Source organism: Thermomyces lanuginosus (assembly GCF_041956635.1).
Source record: "Thermomyces lanuginosus strain ATCC 200065 unplaced genomic scaffold VTN49scaffold_12, whole genome shotgun sequence".
NCBI classification, from domain to species: Eukaryota; Fungi; Ascomycota; class Eurotiomycetes; order Eurotiales; family Trichocomaceae; genus Thermomyces; species Thermomyces lanuginosus.
In genome coordinates this window covers 148,941-162,819 of record NW_027192346.1, presented here as the reverse complement: position 1 = coordinate 162,819, position 13,879 = coordinate 148,941, and the positions used below count along the sequence as shown (strand labels likewise).

The 13,879-nt window shown below is 50.5% G+C and overlaps 9 protein-coding genes across 9 annotated transcripts; 5 read left to right on the top strand and 4 right to left on the bottom strand.

Annotated features, from left to right (window-relative positions):
* Nucleotides 1–234: 234 nt before the first annotated feature.
* Nucleotides 235–710, top strand: VTN49DRAFT_154 (40S ribosomal protein uS14; the record flags this gene model as incomplete). The annotated part of the gene is made up of 3 exons (XM_069409165.1): nucleotides 235–296; nucleotides 530–590; nucleotides 663–710. The coding sequence occupies 3 exons, from the start codon at nucleotides 235–237 to the stop codon at nucleotides 708–710; spliced, it is 171 nt and encodes a 56-aa protein (XP_069271615.1).
* Nucleotides 711–716: 6 nt separating this feature from the next.
* VTN49DRAFT_153 (uncharacterized protein) lies at nucleotides 717–1,015 on the bottom strand (the record flags this gene model as incomplete). The annotated part of the gene is made up of 2 exons (XM_069409154.1): nucleotides 717–835; nucleotides 880–1,015. 2 exons carry the CDS (start codon nucleotides 1,013–1,015, stop codon nucleotides 717–719), a joined length of 255 nt encoding a protein of 84 aa, XP_069271614.1.
* Nucleotides 1,016–1,170: 155 nt separating this feature from the next.
* On the bottom strand, nucleotides 1,171–2,432 carry VTN49DRAFT_152 (uncharacterized protein; the record flags this gene model as incomplete). The annotated part of the gene is made up of 4 exons (XM_069409143.1): nucleotides 1,171–1,461; nucleotides 1,518–2,019; nucleotides 2,095–2,356; nucleotides 2,420–2,432. 4 exons carry the CDS (start codon nucleotides 2,430–2,432, stop codon nucleotides 1,171–1,173), a joined length of 1,068 nt encoding a protein of 355 aa, XP_069271613.1.
* A 487-nt stretch (nucleotides 2,433–2,919) lies between these two features.
* Nucleotides 2,920–4,941, top strand: VTN49DRAFT_151 (uncharacterized protein; the record flags this gene model as incomplete). Its single annotated transcript, XM_069409132.1, has 5 exons — nucleotides 2,920–3,056; nucleotides 3,133–3,158; nucleotides 3,294–3,640; nucleotides 3,695–3,903; nucleotides 3,954–4,941. 5 exons carry the CDS (start codon nucleotides 2,920–2,922, stop codon nucleotides 4,939–4,941), a joined length of 1,707 nt encoding a protein of 568 aa, XP_069271612.1.
* A 265-nt stretch (nucleotides 4,942–5,206) lies between these two features.
* On the bottom strand, nucleotides 5,207–6,942 carry VTN49DRAFT_150 (uncharacterized protein; the record flags this gene model as incomplete). Its single annotated transcript, XM_069409121.1, has 6 exons — nucleotides 5,207–5,235; nucleotides 5,289–5,612; nucleotides 5,671–6,386; nucleotides 6,439–6,622; nucleotides 6,685–6,820; nucleotides 6,877–6,942. 6 exons carry the CDS (start codon nucleotides 6,940–6,942, stop codon nucleotides 5,207–5,209), a joined length of 1,455 nt encoding a protein of 484 aa, XP_069271611.1.
* A 510-nt stretch (nucleotides 6,943–7,452) lies between these two features.
* VTN49DRAFT_149 (uncharacterized protein) lies at nucleotides 7,453–8,398 on the top strand (the record flags this gene model as incomplete). The annotated part of the gene is made up of 5 exons (XM_069409109.1): nucleotides 7,453–7,758; nucleotides 7,811–7,995; nucleotides 8,044–8,098; nucleotides 8,154–8,253; nucleotides 8,307–8,398. 5 exons carry the CDS (start codon nucleotides 7,453–7,455, stop codon nucleotides 8,396–8,398), a joined length of 738 nt encoding a protein of 245 aa, XP_069271610.1.
* Nucleotides 8,399–8,715: 317 nt separating this feature from the next.
* VTN49DRAFT_148 (uncharacterized protein) lies at nucleotides 8,716–9,598 on the bottom strand (the record flags this gene model as incomplete). Its single annotated transcript, XM_069409098.1, has 3 exons — nucleotides 8,716–9,103; nucleotides 9,164–9,432; nucleotides 9,497–9,598. The coding sequence occupies 3 exons, from the start codon at nucleotides 9,596–9,598 to the stop codon at nucleotides 8,716–8,718; spliced, it is 759 nt and encodes a 252-aa protein (XP_069271609.1).
* A 694-nt stretch (nucleotides 9,599–10,292) lies between these two features.
* On the top strand, nucleotides 10,293–10,704 carry VTN49DRAFT_147 (uncharacterized protein; the record flags this gene model as incomplete). Its single annotated transcript, XM_069409087.1, has 2 exons — nucleotides 10,293–10,342; nucleotides 10,410–10,704. The coding sequence occupies 2 exons, from the start codon at nucleotides 10,293–10,295 to the stop codon at nucleotides 10,702–10,704; spliced, it is 345 nt and encodes a 114-aa protein (XP_069271608.1).
* Nucleotides 10,705–11,070: 366 nt separating this feature from the next.
* Nucleotides 11,071–12,636, top strand: VTN49DRAFT_146 (uncharacterized protein; the record flags this gene model as incomplete). The annotated part of the gene is made up of 4 exons (XM_069409076.1): nucleotides 11,071–11,115; nucleotides 11,183–11,287; nucleotides 11,370–11,975; nucleotides 12,037–12,636. The coding sequence occupies 4 exons, from the start codon at nucleotides 11,071–11,073 to the stop codon at nucleotides 12,634–12,636; spliced, it is 1,356 nt and encodes a 451-aa protein (XP_069271607.1).
* Between the last annotated feature and the right edge of the window lie 1,243 nt (nucleotides 12,637–13,879).

Below are 13,879 nucleotides of genomic sequence, written 5' to 3'. Positions count from 1 at the left end.
CTCGATGAACTGTCACGTGACTTCCAGATTCCACAATCGGTAAAGTCTCGCTAACCCGCTGCCAAGACCGCGCGCAGCCAAAGGGCACACAGTAAAACTTGTAGACGCCGAGCTAGAACTATCGATCTTGAAGCACAACGCCAACACCCTCGGTGAACCAAACGTCGCAGTCTTCGTCCCCTTTCCAGCGGTCAAGTCTTTCCTGCGCACCTCCGCGTCAGATTCACATCAACCATGTCGCACGACTCCGTTTGGTACAGCCGCCCGCGCAAGTTCGGCAAGGGCAGCCGCCAATGGTAAGATCTATTTCCAGGTCTTATGCCTTGTGTGAAAGCCTCACTTCGAGGATTCTTCATTCGATTCGGCGTTATATTGCTGGAAAGTAAATTTCAGGCTATGCTTGAATGGGAGGATCTGTATCGAGAGAAACTGTGATGGGTGACCGATCGAATGAAATCTCCGGAGCGAGGAAAACCACGAGGCACTCAATTGAGCGGAATTCCATATGCTAACTGCTCTCTCACTACAGCCGCGTGTGCGCGCACCGAGCTGGTCTTATCCGCAAGTACGGTCTGCTCGTCTGCCGTCAGGTTCGTCGAGATCCTCCAATGCAGAATCGAGATACATTCGGACAATGTTGCTGATGGGTTTCTTCGTGATAGTGCTTCCGTGAGAAGGCCAACGACATTGGCTTCCACAAGTACCGATAGATGACATTACTCGCGTTTCGTTTTCGCATCGTCGTTTCTCCGCAACTCCCGTCCTCTTCGGGTCTTTGTCGCGTCCCTTGTTATGATGGCGAGGGAGCGGGAGGGTATCTTGTGAACTGAAGGATCTTAAAAATGGATGTGAATAATGATCTGATGGGGAGGGATTGACGATGGTTTATGTCATGCGATCGAGTTAGGTCATCAATTCGGAGCAATGGAATCAATGTCTTTTCTATCCTGAGTACGCTTTCATCGGGTCGATTCTGAGTTCTATTCTTGTGGCAAGTTGTCATTGAATATGACATTTCTGTTCTGCAGATCCCAATAATTTCTGCTCCTGAGAACACCGTTACTCAACCCTGGGCTAATTCCATCCGAATCGGGTGGCCACTGATGCAATTCTAGGAGACATCAATCATGACGAAATAAAATACAGCGAAATATGGAATCTATGAACAAACTACAGCTTCGCAATCATCCTGTTGCCCTTCTGCAGCCACTCAACTGCATCATTCACCAACTCGTCCACAATGGCTTTCGCGGGCTTCTTCTCATTGACGACGGCAGCGACCTTACCCATCAGGTAAGGACGGGCATTCTCCAAGGTCTCGTCGTCCACATCGTCGGGCAGATTCTCCATGTCGTGTTCGACAGGGATGATACCTTTCGAGGTAAGTTCCTTGATCTCCTGCTGGCGGTTCTCTTCCCAGTTTTGGATGTACGGGTTATTCCGCACACGCAACGGACGGCCCTGTTGCTTCGTGTCAGCAATCCCACTGACACTGGTCAAGATAAATGGGACCCTACAGTAAAGATGATTGTTCTCACGGTATCATCGAACCCAGCCGTACGGACAGCCTCCTTGTGCGCTTCCGGAGCACCAGCCTCATCGGACAGGATAAAGCGGGTGCCAATCCACACAGCAGATGCGCCGAGCATCAGGGCCGCAGCCACAGACTGTCCGCTGAACAAACCACCCGCAGCAATGACTTGCACAGGTTGGCCGGTGAGGGGGCTCTTGTGACCCTCCACCAACTTAGCCACGGCCGGAATGAGGACTGTTGTCGGGACATTGCCGGTGTGACCACCACCTTCGCCACCCTGAGCGCAGATAATATCAACGCCAATGTCCAAGCATTTCTTGACGTGCTTCGGATGACCGATCATGTTCATGTACAGCACGCCCGCCTTGTGAAGTTTTTCCACCACTGCCTTGGGCGGAACGCCAACGGCAGAGACGAAAAGCTTCGCTCCGCTCTCGATAATGATGTCGATCAACTCGTTGAGCTTGCCCTTGGTGTAGTCGTAGCTAGAAACGGTAGTTCAGATTAGCAATGATCTCACCCTACTTTGGCCACCAACTGAACGAAAAGTGTCCACTTACTTCGTCTTTCGGGCATTTCCTCCGACCTGAGGTAGAAGAAGATCGACACCGAACGGCGCGTTCTTATCATGGAGATAGCTCTTCAGCTCCTCAATTTGCTCCTTCAACATTTCCGGAGTGTACCCAACACCGCCGATGACTCCGAGACCCCCGGCGTTTGTGACTGCTGCAGCCAACTTAGGACCGGCCGCGACATTCATCCCAGCCAAGAGGATGGGATGATTGATTTTGAGCAGGTCAGTGATTGGGGTACGAATTCGCTCTATTCAGTGGTCTGATTAGTGATTCCGGCCGACATGCTCTTGTCCGCACTTATGATACTCACGAGGAGACGCCATTTTGACTCGTTTCCTGCCTGAGCTTCTCTCTGACGGAATAGATCAAAGAGTTCAGATCAAACAAGGGAATTCTGAGGAATCCCACGCAATCACGAGGTTCTGTCCTTAAGTAGTCGTGTCTGTTGCACTCTGGCCGAGGGCCCTTGTCCCAATCTGGGGCACATGCCTCGGCAAGTTGGCTGCAGGAGGGTATTTGCGGAGAAAGGAAGCCAACAAGTGAACTTTAGTTACGCCAGTTGACTTCTGTAGTTGCTTTCTCCAGTTAGGTATACACGTAAGTTACAGCATTATGATTGGCTAGTTACACAAAGAAGGAGAACGGGCCGATCTTCAATTACTACAATTGGGCTAGTATATGCGTATAGTACCCTCCATGTATTGGAAAGTAAATGACCTCACATGTTACATCCGCCAAGCCAATTGCCATGTGATTTCGATGATCGGCATTTCGGCCGGACTTTTTGCTTGATCGACTCTCATCGTCAGGATGGCTCTCAGCCGAGACTGGCGCTGCTGCAGAAACGGGTTAGAGCTGTGGTTACTACCAGGACATCAATATTGGAGGAGACCATTAGGTAAATGCCGTCTCTGGGGTCAATGCAGAGAGTTTTCTACTGGGTATAGGTAGGATAACTCCATCGCAGTACGGATAGTATTGCTCATTCATGTCTCATGGCGTCTGTTTAACAATGTTCAATAGAATATCTGGCAATGGACGTCCAATTGGTATGTCCTACTATCCTTGCGATGGATTCCTCCTCGACACGTACAATGTGCATCATTCCGTACACGTGACTTTTGTGGCGATTCCATTGGAGCCTCTTGCGCATTGAGGAGTAAAAGCTGAGAGATTTTGGGCAGATATCGCTTTGCGGCATCGGAGGGATCTCAGTGCCGCTGGTAGCAGATCCTGCTTCCTGCAATGGAAGCTTTTGTCGCAGTACCAGAATATGAGGGTAATCTCCACTAGCGGCCAGAAAAACAATCCCATAGAGAATGGCCAAAAGGTGGATGAAGCCTCTGGAAGGCCTCTCCACCGAGCCTTCATTGCGCTGGGGAGCAACATGGGAGACCGTGTGGCTATGATTGAGAAAGCATGTTTGGAGATGGACCGCGCTGGCATTCGGGTTCGAAGAACAAGCTCGCTTTTCGAAACCGCACCGATGTATGTTCTTGATCAGGACCCATTTGTCAATGGGGTTTGCGAGGTGAGTGCCGCATGTATGAAGCTTAGTTTGAATGATTTCTGATGTCGTGTCTAGGTTGAGACCACTCTCGGCCCGATTGATTTGCTGGATACCTTGCAGGCCATAGAGAATAGTCTGGGCAGGAAAAAGACCATTGAGAAAGGGCCGCGGGTGATTGATCTCGATATTCTGCTTTACGATCAAGAGACAATATCCCATCCACGTCTGAATATCCCTCATAAACTGATGTTGGAGCGAGACTTTGTGCTCCGACCTCTTTCCCAGTACGCTCTCAGGAGCCTGTGGACACGAGGAATGGCACTAACAGGAACAGGCTGATACCTCACGAACGATTGCCGATTCCAGGCACAGATATCACTGTTTCCTCAGCATTCAAGGCCCTTCCTCCTTCCTCCCCACCACCCACTGTCACTGTTCCGCTTAGCCCGAATCTGCCACCCCTTGATCCATCAAACCCCAAGCGCAAAACACTCATAATGGCCATTCTGAACACTACCCCGGACTCCTTCTCCGATGGCGGTCGCCATTTCTACAAACCCGACGACTTCGACCAGCTGACCAACGCAGTCCGCGAGATGATAGCCGCGGGAGCTAGTATCATCGACATTGGCGGGCAAAGCACACGCCCTCAATCCGAGCGCGTCAACGAGGACGAAGAGCTCGCACGCGTGATCCCAGTCATTCGACACATCCGTAGCTCAATCCCCGAAGCTGCAAACGTCGCGTTGAGCATTGACACCTTTTACGCACGGGTCGCAGCTGAAGCCTGTGCCGCCGGCGCGGATATCATCAACGACGTCTCTGCGGGAACCTTAGACCCAGCTATGCTCCACACCATGGCGCAGACCGGCAAGACGGTCATTCTGATGCACATGCGTGGAGAGCCCAACACCATGACCAAACTCACCAACTACCCCAATGGGGTAACCGCGGACGTTGGCAGCGAGCTCCTCGCCCGCGTTCGTGCGGCCGAAGAAGCAGGTGTGCGCCGGTGGCGTATGATCCTCGACCCGGGAATCGGCTTTGCCAAAAATCAAGCGCAGAATCTAACACTGCTGCGGGAGCTCAATGTCCTACACACGCAGACCGAAGGGCTTGAATATTTCCCTTGGCTAATCGGCACAAGCCGTAAGTCATTTATTGGAAGGATTACTGGCGTTGACAGCCCCGGGGATCGCGTTCACGGCACGGCAGCCGCAATTACGGCGAGCATAGCGGGTGGTGCGGATATTGTTCGGGTGCATGATGTCAAGGAAATGGCGCAGGTCGGGAGGATGGCGGATGCGATATATCGGGTCTGACGATTGGTCCCTGCTTCCATTGGCATACAGTTGTAGGATAGACAAAAGAATGTGTACAGTATCCTGTGGTCTATGTACTTCCGAATTTCATTATGCCTAATTGCTACGCTAAGAACAACACATCGAACGTAATCAAAAACAAGCATCAATCTAGGCAATCATCGGTGGCATATACGAGATGACGCCACTTTTCTCGACCAGCGGAGAGTGGATGATATAAGATTGCTCGCGGATTTGAGAACTCCTGATGCTCCGGAACTGTCGTTCAGCTGTTGAGATAGTTACGAATAGCACCTGTGTTCAATTCGTTAGCGGAAATCCCCAGATATTCAAAGAAGGATACTCACTTTGCAATTTGCTGGCGCCCTCGCCCAATACTTGCGTCAGGTTTTCTAAGTCATCAGCGGCAGTGATACCGAACCGTCGAATGAAGTCCTTAGCAGCACTCTCCAGATCCCCGTATCCACCGTATTCGTCAGCAGAAGGGAAATCATCCTCAGGTCGCCCGAAGTAAGCATTGCTGGAGATGGCCGTAGCACCCTCGAACTGTTGCAGGCGAGCCTTTGCTTCGGCTTGGGCGGCTGGGTCAAACTGATTTCGACCAAAGAACTCATCTGATGAGATGCTCTTCTGGTTGCCGAAGCGGGCTTTGGTCTGAGCCAGTTCTTCTTCTACAGTTCAATGTTAGCATGTGCTGGTTGTTAAACCACATGAGAAGATATTACGTACCATCAACAGCGGAGCGGGCGGGTCCTGTGGCACCAAATCCAGGCTTCTTAGGTGCAGGTGCTTTGCTGATCTGGCCGAACCCGAGGCGCTCGATGCCCTTTCCAACTTTATCAACATCGCTAGACTTCCTCTCGTGCGACGAACTGGAAGTGGCACCAAATCCAGGGCGAGAGGGACTGAGGGGCGTGGGCGAAGCAATTTTTGTCGCCGCGGTGGACTCTTTACTTGCGGACTCAGCCTCTTCGGCATTGGGGTCATAACCTAATCGTTCTATACGTTCTGCCTCCTCCTTTGCCTTACGCTCCGCCTCCTCAAAGTCGATGCCTTCACCACTGCCCACTTTTCGCGCACCCAACTTCTGCGTTTTCTTGGAGCTGAGGATGCTTCCTTTCTTAGCGCCGGAGGCTGTGGTTGTTTTCCGAACGGCCGACCCTGTCCGAACAGCTGCGGGAGGCGATGGCTCTTGTTTCTCGGATGCAGATAAAGGCGACTTCGGTCGCGAGCCGTTGCTGTTCGCACCAGGCGTCAGGAATGGAGATGCAGAACGGCTGGTCTGAGATGGCGTTCCAACTCGGGACGGCGGATTGCTCGGTCGCTTGATCGCGGGCTTATCCCATGAAGAGAAGAAATCATCTTCTTCCTCTCTAGCTGGAGTCGAGCCGTCCTCTCCGGGAGTTCCGGCAGGGACGTCGGTGATCACAACTTCGTCTGGATACCTACGTTCCGTCAATTCACGCGCACGGTGTTTTGATAGCACGCATGACTCACTCTTGCGCATCCAGAGCCGCTCTTCGCTTGAGTTCTTCCTTATATTTCAGCGCCGCGCTTGACGTGTACTTTGTCTTGAGATCTTTGCTAGCCAACGCAGCGGAGCCGCCATTCGCCTGGAAGAATTTCGTTGCTGACTCATTGCCGCCAACTTTCATAATCCGAAGTTGATCCCACTGCCATTCTAATAGCATGATTCCGTTAACAATCGACATTCGCCACATAAAGTAAGGCGGAGATGCCTACGGTCAAGGTTCGTCGAACGAACGAAAGAGATATGGACACCGAGATTACGGTGATGAGCCGAACAGTCGAGACAGAGGTAGATGCCAAACGGGACCGACGACCATGTTGGGTTCTTTGATCCGCAGTCGAAGCATACCTAGAACGCAAATCAGTCTCGTTGTCGATGGCGGTAAGGGGCAGGCCAAGATGTACTTTATTTGCGGGCTTCGACCGCAGCTTCTCAAAGATTTTCTGAGACTGTGCCTTTGTTGCACTCATGGCAGAGGAGAGACGGCCACTCCGTACTATCCCGATCCGTCGTTGGAATTCGTTGTGGCCGTTTTGATCGCAAAGCGGTCTCGTTTCTTGGGATTGACCTAGGTTAAGGCGAACGTGGTCAGTCAAGGCTCCCGAACGAGTTTGCGCCAATCTGCGCTATTCCTTATTTGGCTAGCGCGCGTTTTATATCTTTCTGTTTTTGGTATCAAACATGACTTGATCTTCAAGCAAGTTGAGGGTCAAGTGTCTGCTCTGGACGAAAACATGCCCTTTCAAGATTTCAATAACGTTCAATCTCTGACTGAAATTGGATTCTCAATCTGTGCCTCTTGATTTATTGTCATGAAGCACAGATTCTTGGTTGCAGAACTCCCGAATTCAATCACGTGATGGAAAAGCGGCTTGCGGAGAAACAGATCTGGGAAGCTTTACATCTCATTCGAATCCTCCACGGTGCTTGAGGGAGTTTGATTTCGTGCAAACAGATCAAAGTCTTTTTGAGCTTCAGACATGGCAGGGTGTTTCCGATCGAGTTTCGTCCACCCTCTCTCTTTGCGGTCGTCTCAGCATTTCCCCGTCGGACTACGGGCACAATCCACCCCTCACTCGATAGCTCCGAGTGGACGGATACGATGGTATGCGACGCACAGCGATCTCGGTACCCAAGGAAGTTCCAGGCCGTCAAGGAAACAGATCACCGTCTTGTCCGATGACGGGACGTACAAATGGGCTGAATTGAGCGGGAGAGAAAAGGTCGCCCGAGCCACACAGCAATCATTCAACTTCTTGTTGGTAGCTCTTGGGGTCGTTATGACGGTGAGAGACCATTGCAATGCTCAGACTTTATGCGCTTTGCTAATTGCTTTAGGGCGGTGTCTGCACATTCCTTTACCTCGACGTTTTCTCCCCGAACAGCAAGACACGACAGTTCGACATAGCTGTAGAGCGCATCAGGAATGACCCGCGATGTACAACATTACTTGGTGAGGGCAAGAAAATTGCAGCATATGGAGAATCAACATGGAGTAAATGGGCTCGCAATAGGCCCATTGCGTAAGTTGACTTGAACACCAAACTGGGACTTTGGTTGACTTGCGACAGAACCAAAATTGAGAAGGACGAGCTAGGTCGAGAACATTTAATAATGAGATTCAATGTGCGTTGGGAAGTTGACAACTTTTGTGGTTATCGCTAACGATATCATACTTTAGGTGGAAGGCCCACTGAATCGCGGAGTAGTTCATCTGCATATGGTACGGCCAGCAGAAGAGAAAAACTTCAAATACCGCATTCTTGCATTAGATGTTCCAGGTATGAGTGCATATATATCACGTTGTACTGTTACAATGACTGAACATGCCTAGGACATCCGCGCATATTCCTCGAAAACAACACCGACAGTTCATTAGGTGGGAAGAAGAGCCCACTGAAGATCTTCGGTATCAGGTGGCGTTAGCTGGCCGACGCCTTGACGACTACATCTAGTAGCCTATAATCGATTCCACCTGGTCAGAGACTAGACGACCTATGATCCTTGTCGAGATTCGCTGAAAAGATTTACGGGCCGTGACATGTATGTTGGGCCTTTTAGCCCAAATGTACGAGTATGTTTTTGTTGCTAAGGCAAAACTCCAACACATGTACAATAACGTCCAGATCAAGGGTTCTCCACGGATTTACGGCATGCAGTTGTCTACCTAATTGATCTATTCATGTACTATGTTTCCTGGATACATGTCCTGCTGAATAGGAAGTGGATGTTCGAAATTCCTTTCAGATCTCATCTGGCACATCCTTCACTCTCGGCCATCCGTCCACTGACTTGCCAGCCCACACAGCAACAGCCTCTACGGCCTGCTGCACGAGCTCCGTATCCTCTTCACTCACGCCCAATCGTCTCAGACCCCGCAGATGCCAAATGATCGGCGCTGCAAGCCCCTGGGTCATAATGCTGGACAGAATCACCAGCTCGGCCTCGATGGCCGACAACACTTCATGGTCCGACAGGAAGAGCCCGTAAATCACAGCTCGTTCCATCCACATAAAGTCATTTGCGTAAGAACCCCACGAGGCACTGATAGGCGCGAGATTTTCTCGATAAAGTCGCTGCAAAAATTTTGTGCCTCGATCTGGAATGACGTTGTCAAGATCAAGATTCTTCCTGTACTCTGTCAATACTACTTCCATTTATTGTGGTGGTTGTGGGTATCAAAATGCTTGCCTGTTCTCCGGGAATGGCAATAATCCATCCTCCGGTATCTCAGAGTCTAGTTTGATACCACGCTTTTCAAATCTTGCTTGTTCTGCCTTCCCGAGCGCGGTCACGGCGTAGACAACCAGCGGAATACCGATCAGCGTCCATTCCTTCATGAGGACATCACTCAGGCGGTCCTTTATGCGTTTTTCCTCTGCATCTGTCGCTCCCTCGACGAGGAGCGTGTATAGCTCGCCTAATTCAGAAGGCTTTCCGCAGCCCACCAGGACCGAGGCCTTTGGGTTTCTGTTATCTATTGTGTACATATATTTTGAGATGTCTTTTAACTACCCAACATACCACAATGAGATACCATGCATCATCCCGAAATTGCGCCGGGAGGATTGACTTAACCCGTGCACAGAGGTCCTTTAGTGACTCCGTGGAATCGTTGTTGGTCATAATTGCTTGGAATTTTATTTGATGAGAGAAATTGTCTGTGCCAATCCTGAGAATTGCGTTGAAATGCGACCACCAGGTGACCCTCCAAAAAGTGATCGAAGTCCAAATAATTTCTGCCAGACGGATCTTCACCGAACACTGGGATCATCGCCATTCAGCCTCACCTAGAGAATCAAAATATACTACGTCACCACAAACAGCAAAATATCTCGCTGACGCGTTCTAGCTTACAAGACTCTCAGCTTCGTCCAATGCGAGTCTCAACACGTGCGCAGCTAAATTGACTTTTGTGTGATTTGATCATGTTGGACTATCTTTTATTCCACCGAATAATGTACATCGCTGATCGAGATTTTCGAAGATTTCTGATACTGCGTGGCAGGCAAAAGAATACCATGAGCCTTAATATTTCTGAAGGGGAGCTACGATCTTCGCAAACTGGATCCGTTTGTTGGACTGCATCAGTCAACGGTAGAGCCAAAAAAGAAACTCCAATACCTGGCTAGCGCTTCCTTCGTCTATAGTCTAAACTTCGTCCTGAAGGCAAATCTTCCAATGAGGACTTTCTCGAAATCCATTACCATTTCTAGGTAGCCCGAAGAAACTGTGGATGCAATAGTTTCTCGTTGAAGCAAAGCGGCGTGAACAGTATGCTCGATGGATTGAAAGGGCGCTGATACGATTTCGACATTTGATGTTAGATGTGCTCCCTGCACAGCTACACTACGTCTCAGAACCATCAAGGTATGGAAGAACAGGTGTCTGCTCGATCGCATTGCGAATAGTCCAATGCTAATGTTTTCGGCGACAGTTGTCTCGTCCCGACGACCGAATTCATTCGCATCTTGACCAAAATGTTCTCGCCGATAGAATGGGGCAGCCCGAATAGAGCGGCTCATGGACTTTGCTTTGAGGGTTCGCGAAGAGACGCAGCAACGGAGGACCTGCTGCTTGGAGGCTATTGGAATCATACTATTATCCGACGGGCGTTTTCAATCTTGAATCGGTCAATGCTGGTGATTTTTGCCGATGATCTGGGCCGTCGGATGGATCTTGAATCGGGACTATACCACGTGACCTCGGATTTGCAGCGATCGCGGGGGTAGTCGGGAGTTGTTCCGAGTAGCTTTCTCGCGGGAGAGACGGTAAAATTACCCGGTGATGGTGATCTCAAAAGCTTCCCACCAATGGCAAAACAGCCGGTGGAAGAGTGTACATGGCATTTCGCATCCTGTCCCGACCGCTACCCCACGGGACGGATCGAATCGATCCAGGAACGCACTCTAAGGAATGTGTCTAGTGGCGGATTGCGAACGGAATAGGTAGTACATAAGCTGCATTCAATGCCCGTCTTCGGTTCCCTCATATACGTCTGGCCCTCTAATGACGAAGTGATTCTATCACTGCCAAGTTGTGCCATCTTTACACCTGGAAGTACTTGTATTTGGCTGCGACGACTTTGATAGTACAGAATGGTGAAGATAACGAGCTTCGTGACTCGGGATGTGAGGTTTCCGGTATGGTCGACAAATATCTGAACTCGGTGCAGACAGGAACATGAAAGTTGACATGACGAAACTGTAGACCTCCCTCGACAAAACCGGCTCGGATGCGATGAACGCAGCTGGTGACTATTCCGCTGCGTATTGCCTTCTGTACACAGACTCCGACTACGTTGGCCATGGGATGGTTCGTCTTTCTTGATCTGAACAGTATATTGAGTCGCAGCATATGGCCGAGGACATGACGTGAGTGAACTGACAGGGAACAGACATTCACGATTGGACGAGGAAATGAGATCGTTTGCGCGGCTATCAGCACCATCGCTCCTCTCGTCGTAGGCAAAGACCTCGACGAAATAACAGCAGACTGGGGCAAGACATGGCGGTACCTCGTTTCGGACAGCCAACTACGCTGGATCGGCCCGGAGAAAGGAGTGATTCATCTTGCACTCGGTGCGGTCATCAACGCGCTCTGGGATCTCTGGGCGAAGGTCCTGGGAAAGCCCGTCTGGAGGGTCATTGCAGATATGACGCCCGAGGAGGTCGTTCGTTGCATTGACTTCCGCTACATCACGGACGCGCTCACCCCGGAAGAAGCGATTGCTCTGTTGAAGGAAGTTGAGCCAACGAAAGCCGAACGCATCAAGGATGCCGAACAGAATCGTGCGGTTCCAGCTTACACAACCAGCGCGGGGTGGCTGGGTTACTCGGAGGAGAAACTACGGGCTTTGCTTGACGAGAGTGTTAAGGCGGGATTCAAGCACTTTAAATTGAAAGTCGGAGGTAATCTCGAAGACGATAAGAGGCGGCTCGCCATTGCACGGGAGGTGATCGGCTATGACAAGGGCAACGTTCTGATGGTGGATGCAAATCAGGTACGTCGGTTGTCCTTTTTGCGAGAAGCTCATGAGGGCTCATTGATTGATCTTGATATAGGTCTGGTCTGTTCCCGAAGCAATCAGCTATATGAAAGAACTAGCGCAGTTCAAGCCATGGTTCATCGAGGAACCAACTTCCCCGGACGATGTCCTGGGCCATGCCGCGATCCGCAAAGCACTCTCCGATACACCACATGGCCCTATTGGCGTAGCGACTGGTGAGATGTGCCAGAACCGTATCATGTTCAAGCAATTCCTGCAAGCTGGAGCGTTGACGGTGCTCCAACCTGATGCTTGCCGCGTTGGTGGTGTCAACGAGGTCCTTGCTATCCTGCTCCTTGCCCGCAAATTTGGCATACCAATTGTGCCGCACTCAGGCGGTGTCGGCTTACCAGAGTACACGCAGCATCTTAGCACCATCGATTACGTGGTGGTCAGCGGGAAGAAGAGTCTGCTCGAATACGTGGACCATCTACATGAGCATTTCGAGCACCCGGCCCGTGTCAAGGATGGGTACGTTATTACCCCAATGGAGCCTGGGTACAGTGTCCAGATGAAGCCAGATAGTATGGAACGATATGCCTTCCCAGGTGAGGAAGGGAAGAGTTGGTGGAAGACAGAAGAGGCCAGGGTCATTCTCGACGGACCTAGGATCTAACCTGTGAGCATGAATGAGCACCATGTTAATTGCTATAGGCCACAGTATGTGACTTTACCAATCTGAATGATAGAATAGACCGAGCTTGCTTTCTATCACAGCCTTCCTCAATTATTTTTGGCCTGCATTGAGCATTGATGTTTCCTTTGAGCCCCTCACAAAGGTCAATCACGAGTCTAGGCCCTCGAACCTGGATGACGCCGATCTGCCAGATTTGGATGGCGATATGTAGAGAAAGCCCCAAGTCCAAGGCCAACAAAGGGTATATTTCGCGAAAAGTCTTGTGTATGATGCGCAACTGAAAAGCGCAAGGTATTGGCTCGACAGGCATGACCTACAGTTCTATCTGATACATTCCAGGGCCCATACGGTCAAATGGATGAAGCAGCAGCCAATCGAGACCACTGGGGAGTTAGATGCCGTCATATACCTACCCAGTACCTTGAGAACGTCCACGGAAATATCAACGGAATGTCGGAATCAGTCTTGATGCCGACACCGAGAAAGCGCACCACTCTGTCTCCCCATCCAGCCCCGGTTGAGTGGGCAAACAGCATGGATCCAATTCCATCGCCACGCCTCATTCACTGACGTTTCATCTGGTACTACGTAGTCAAAGTTGGGAAGATTAGTATTCACACAATCACCAATTTCGCTGACGAATGGCCGCATTACGTGGGCGACGTCATGTTAAGAGCCATAGAACCCGTGAAACAACATTGACATTAGCAACAGTCAACGGTCATCGGCAAGATCTCCGTAGGCATTGGACGGACAGTCCTATCGAAATCCGGATGAAGAATCCGGAACAAGCGCAGCATTCCGAAATTACTTGCCGATTGCAAGACTCTGCAGATGTACACAGCATGCCTATGAAATCTTGATTCATCATTCCGGAGACATAAAGTCTTATTAAGGGGTGCGAGTAGGCTGTTGCATGACCAAGGCTCTGACGGTTTGACCCCTAACCCTAGGGTTCCATAACTTCCACGATAGGATACTTATTATCGCCATATCTCCGGTATGCGCTATACCTAATAGGGAACGTATTCACTAATCTAATTGCCGCACCTCTTATCAGCAAAGCCAACCATCCGAGATCCGATGAGGCCGAGGAGGCCGCGAGAGTCAAAGGAATCCAGGACCGGAACGCCATCAATTCAGTCAGATACCGTTCACGGAGATTGTCGGCTGCGATTCGACATGGCAATGCACGGCTGATCGCCCCTATAAGACTCCGCTG